The sequence below is a fragment of the Colobus angolensis genome, unplaced genomic scaffold (genome assembly GCF_000951035.1).
Source record: "Colobus angolensis palliatus isolate OR3802 unplaced genomic scaffold, Cang.pa_1.0 Scaffold28, whole genome shotgun sequence".
Classification (NCBI taxonomy): Eukaryota; Metazoa; Chordata; class Mammalia; order Primates; family Cercopithecidae; genus Colobus; species Colobus angolensis.
In genome coordinates this window covers 5863917-5869832 of record NW_012116043.1, presented here as the reverse complement: position 1 = coordinate 5869832, position 5916 = coordinate 5863917, and the positions used below count along the sequence as shown (strand labels likewise).

Here is a 5916-nt window from a genome sequence, read left to right as displayed (position 1 = left end):
GAGCGAGACTCCGTCTCAAAAAAAAAAAAAAAAAGGGGGGAGTGGGGGAAAGGCCACAACTGCACCAGGAAACAGTCTGGGGTCACCTTTTCTCCTCTTCAAGCTGGTTAAGAAGCTCCACCTTCTCCCTGTCCGCCGCTTCCACCATTGTTCGCAGCTGGTCCATTTTGGCTTCCAATTCCAGGACATGCTGGGGAAGGCAAGAATGTCAGTAAATGGACTATTTCTGACCGAGACACAGACCCAGAGATACTTCCCCAAAGAGCTTCACCATGGGTCACCATGGTGGGTGGGCGTTACTCTAAAACCTTATGTTAAAATGCTTTCTCTATTTTAATAGGTTATTCTCAACAGCTTTCCTGGAAGATAGATGATGAAAAACCACACCGTTAAAGTGATAAAGAACAATGTTAAAACAACCCTCATCTTTTTTGAAGCTGAAACACATATTAAGAGTAATCCACAAACAGCAGCTATAATCACTGGTAAGGCCCTAGCTAGTAACTAAGCTGGCCTAACACCCAGACACAAAGACCAGACACTAAGGTCGAATCAAGAACAAAACTTCGTCTCTGTGATCATGGAAACTGGCGCCCCAGGTCGTAGCTTTCAAATAAACATAGCAAAGAAATGTACACCCATTTCCAGTGCTCTCAAGACTAGCTCCTCAGTGCCAAGCACCGGGCATGCTTCTCGGCCTCCTCAGCGGCTTTAGAAACCATCACCATCTCCACAACAAGGTCCAGACTTCACCTGGTCATGTCCATCCCGGGCCAGAGCTAGCTCCTGCTCTATCTCCCCCACGTGGCTCGTGGCCTTGGCCACCTCCGCCCTCTCCAGATCCCGTTCCGCCAGCAGCTGCTCAATGTGCTGCTGCTTCTCCTTCAGGGCCTCCTGGAGGGCAGTGGTACCGGAGATCTTCCTGGCGTAACGGGAGGAGGTTTCAGTCAACTGCAAAGGAAAGTTAGAGAAGTGAAGGGCGATGATGCTGTCAGAAAAGCGAGGGAGGCGCGATGCATGCATGGCGGGCATCTGCTCAGCAAAGCAAGGGCGCTGCTCCAGTTGGCAGGCTGGCCAGGATTAGGAAAGGCTTCAAAAACACAAGACAGCGTGTGCCTTCTGTCTATAAATCTCACAAAGAATACATCAATGTAAAGAGATCGGCCATGTGTGGTGGCTCACGCCTGTAATCCCAGCACTTTGGGAGGCCAGGGTGGGTAGACCACTTGAGGCCAGGAGTTTGAGACCTGGTCAGGATGGTGTGACCCCATCTCTACTAAAAATACAAAAATTAGCTGGAGTGCAGGGGTGTGATCTGCAACCTCCACCTCCTGGGTTCAAGTGATTCTCCTGCCTCAGCCTCCCAAGTAGCTGGGATCACAGGCACGCACCACTACCACCCAGCTAATTTTTGTATTTTTAGTAGAGACGGGGTTTTGCCATGTTCGCTAGGCTGTTCTCGAACTCTAAAGTGCTAAGGTTACAGGTGCAAGCCACCGCACCAAAGGCCATCTGCTCGGCCACTGCTGGCTCCAGACCAATTCAGCCTTGACTCCATCTTCTGCTGTCAGAGCTGCAGCTGTCGCCTGAAAGCTCTTCTCTTCATTGGTCTCCCTAGGCCCTTGCTGCAAGATGCACAGGATGCAGACTTACAGCGAGGATCTTTCCTCAATTAATAACTCGGCAACTTGAGAACTACAAAATAAGCCAATCGAACCCAAATTGCCCTTTGCTGTTTCATTTAGTCAAAGTTCTTGAAATTACTTAAACATACTAGGAAGTAACTCCTGTTGTCTTTTTTAACCATTTGACCTTGACCTTCCAATTGCATTATATAGCTAAATTATACCTCCTTTTGTCAATATTTCTTCCTGAATACATTAAATGTGTGGTTCCCAACCATGTGCAGAGATGCCCCAGGGTGCTGAGCAAACTCACCAGTGCACTCACTGTAGGATGTTTTAAATTTTCAAGAGAAACACAGCGACATCTGCTGGACTCTATGCAAACTACTAGTTCGAGGCAATTCAGTCTCATCATTAGATTGTCCTACAGTCCTTTCAATAACATGTCTTTCAAAGCTGGGTTTTGGCTATTCCCATGACGGAAAAGAAAGTACGATGCAAAAATCAACATGCACAGGAAATGAGGTTCGCGATGAGAAATAAGATTCCAAGACTCCACTAGATGTGTAGAGTCCAACAGCAGCACACACAGTAACACTAAGTCATTGTGGTTATTAAATAAGAATGAATTGGCCAGGCGTGGTGGCTCACACCTCATGCCTGTAATCCCAGCACTCTGGGAAGCAGAGGCAGGCAGATCACCTGAGGTCAGGTGTCCAAGACTGGCCTGGCCAATGTGATGAAACCTCGTCTCCACTAAAAATACAAAAAGTAGCCGGGCATGGTGGCAGGTGTCTATAATCTCAGCTACTTGGGAGGCTGAGGCAGGAAAATCACTTGAACCCAAGAGACAGAGGTTGCAGTGAGCTGAGATCACGCCACTGCACTCCAGCCTGGGCAACAGCGAGACTCCGTCTCAAAAAAATAAAAAATAAAAATAAAAACAAAGAATGAATTGAACATTTTTCCAATTTTTGTTTTTCTAAAAAACAGAAATACATTTCTGAGCAAAAAAATGGAAATGACACTTTCAATTCTTCCGCATCTTTGTCATACTATTTTATGGTGATTTTTGGATTAGCAACCATAAAGACACAAAAATAAGCTGTCTCACAGGTACAGAAACTCATGTCTCTTGTCAATTTTCACTGCATGAGGTGAGCTAAGAGGTACGAGCACTGGTCCAAAAAGTAAGAGGAGAGATTGGTGGGAGCAGGGAGAGCTTGCTATTTCCCAAACAAATGGACACAATTACAAGGTAATAAAAATCACTCAAGAAAGAATTCCTGATCCAGAATAGACCCCTCCATGGAATTGTTCCTAGAACAGCAAAGGAGGCAAGCTGTCGATATCAGAGTTTCCGACCCACATTAAACAAAGCTCTGCCTGAGCACAGGGGTTTGGGGTTCTTCTCCATTTCATTGTTCTTGTCATGCTTTTCTCATAAAAGTAATTCATCTGTCTCTGCATGTGCAAATGGAAATGCTCTGAGCAGTACTTATTCTACCTGAACACAGAGGAAGAAAGCCTAGATGGCTGGCAGAGGAGCACAGCCCCATGTAAAGATTTCAGTGCCTGTCCCTTCTCTGCCCAACGACGATGGAAGAGCAGGCACCGTGAGATCCCGGGCTAACCACCTCCTCCCCACAGCACCACGCAACATCCTAGCTCCAGGCCTGTGGTTCCCCATCACCCAGTGGAGACCTGAACTCAGTCTGAGGAGAGTCTGATGCCGCCATTTCTAACTTAAACAGTACTTGCCCCACTTTTAGGAAATAAACTTATGGGCAGGGCTTTTGACCCTAATAACACCTTAATAAACAGAATGAGATGTTGCCTATTTTAATGCTAGTGATTCAATTTTTATGCTCTAAACAGGAAAAAGAGGGAGAGAGGGAAAGGGACCGGGAGAAAATGGAAGAAGAGAGTAATCGAAACAGGGCTTTCCTAACTATCCTCTTCCGGCTCCAAAAGTTCCCTTTAGTGTCCTCTGGCTCAAGTGAGGGACACTTCACACACTAACTGCTTCCAGTAGGTTAGGCTGTATTAATATTAACATCCTACGGACAGACCTTTTCTCAAAACACTTCAGTTCCTAAAATTATTTGAAGTCAAAGAGAAAGACAGGCTGGGAGCGGTAGCTCACACCTGTAAATCCCAACACTTTGGAAGTCCAAGGCAGGAGGATCGCTTGAGCCTAAGAATTCGAGACCAGCCTGGGCAACAGTGAGTCCCTCTCTCTACAAAAAAAAAAAAAAAAAATTAAATTAACCAGGCATGGTGGTGTGCATCGGTAGTCCCAGCTACTGGGGAGGCTGAGGCAGCAGGACAGCTTGAGCCTGGGACGATGAGGCTGGGTGACAGAGTGAGACCCTGACTCAAAAGAAAAAAAAAAGAGAGAGGGAGCGACAGATCTATGGACTCGAAGAAAAGGATCTCGCTAATGTTCCTATCATTTTGTCCTAAAATATTTTCATAGAAAATAATTCGACCCCTGTGTTAGACTACGCAGTAGTTACACAGATTCACCATGAACACAGGCATTTTTAAGCTTTTAAGAATATGAAAGGGGCCGGGCACGGTGGCTCAAGCCTGTAATCCCAGCACTTTGGGAGGCCGAGACGGGCGGATCACGAGGTCAGGAGATCGAGACCATCCTGGCTAACATGGTGAAACCCCGTCTCTACTAAAAATACAAAAAACTAGCCGGGCGAGGTGGCGGGCACCTGTAGTCCCAGCTACTCTGGAGGCTGAGGCAGGAGATGGCGTAAACCCGGGAGGCGGAGCTTGCAGTGAGCTGAGATCTGGCCACTGCACTCCAGCCCGGGAGAAAGAGCGAGACTCCGTCTCAAAAAAAAAAAAAGAATATGAAAGGGACGATTAAAAGCACTTTCTGATTTCAAAAAATGCATTCTTGCTGGGGTTACCTTTTTCAAAACTTACTTGCAAGGACTTTCACAGCAAAAGCTGTGAGCAACATTCAGCACAAGGACAAGCAAAGCAGCAAAGCAGGGGCAATGACCACGGGCCTTAGTCATGCCTGGGAAGTGGAGGCAGGTAGAGAAAGGGGGCTTACTAGTCCTGTCCGACTGGGCCTGCTGCTCACAGAGGAGGCCACTGAGCTCATGGAGCTGAGGGAAGAGGCAGAAGGGCTGCGCTTCAGGCTGGCGGACGTGGTCGCCATCACTCGCCTCACTGCGTTGGCCTTGGCTTTGGCTGGTGTAGTGGAAGGGAAGCCAATCTTGGTAACTTTGTGGACAGGAGCAAACAAGCCATATTTGGGTTGACACTGAAAATACCTTTAGAGAACAACAAGAACAGTAACAAAAAAACAACTTAATCACAAGAAATAATAACTATAACCAAAATGCTCTCCCAACTCCTAACTGAAGGCGGGATTCCTGGAAATTCCACCACTAAGCTGGGGTTATACACCAGCATGTAGCAGTCACGTGTATGTAGGCTAACAGCTTCAGTGATGGTTTAGAACACACACTGGTGACGATATGATACACAAAGTCAGGTTTACTCACCTGTTGCTGAGATTCTACATAAAGGAAATAAATATTTCCACAACCTATGCTATACAATAAATGTATAGCAGAGGAGTTTAGCAATAGAGCAAGCTCATTTAATAAAACCGTGCCAAACAAAGGGAAAGGAAATCAACAGGCACCTAACTTTGGCAGATCCATTAAAGTAAACAGGAAGAGCTGTGCGTGGTGGCTCACGCCTGTAATCCCAGCACTTTGGGAGGCCGAGGTGGGCAGATCAAGAGGTCAGAAGATCGAGACTATCCTGTCCAACATGATGAAACCCAGACTCTACTAACAATACAAAAATTAGCTGGGCGTGGTGGTGCATGCCTGTAATCCCAGCTACTCAGGAGGCTGAGGCAGAGAATCGCTTGAATCTGAGAGTCACAGGTTGTGGTGAGCCCAGATAGCGCCACTGCACTCCAGCCTGACAACAGAGTGAGACTCTGTCTCAAAAAAAAAAAAAGATTCATTGATCAGAATAGGTACATATTGAACCTAAACATAAAAATGGGGGAAAGAGGCCGGGCGTGGTGGCTCAAGCCTGTAATCCCAACTGTATCTGCTTTGTTTACCACCGTGTCCCAAGCACCCAGAAGAGCACCTGGCACTTGGCAGACAATCTATAGTTGTGGAATGAATGAAAGAAGGAAGGAAGGAGGCCGGGTGTGGTGGCTCATGCCTGTAATCCCAGCACTTTGGGAGCCCAAGGTGGGTGGATCACGAGGTCAGGAGTTCAAGCCCAGCCTGGTCTA

The 5916-nt window shown here is 46.9% G+C and overlaps 1 protein-coding gene across 1 annotated transcript in view; it reads right to left on the bottom strand.

Moving 5' to 3' along the window:
- Positions 1-5916, bottom strand: part of CLIP1 (CAP-GLY domain containing linker protein 1) — a 135216-nt gene that overhangs the window by 92689 nt on the left and 36611 nt on the right. The window contains exons 5-7 of the mRNA XM_011948489.1: positions 4702-4924; positions 754-951; positions 87-190 (exon numbers count right to left, since the gene is read on the bottom strand). Of these exons, the coding sequence (XP_011803879.1) occupies positions 87-190; positions 754-951; positions 4702-4924 (525 nt within the window). The remainder of the gene's footprint in view (positions 1-86; positions 191-753; positions 952-4701; positions 4925-5916) is intronic.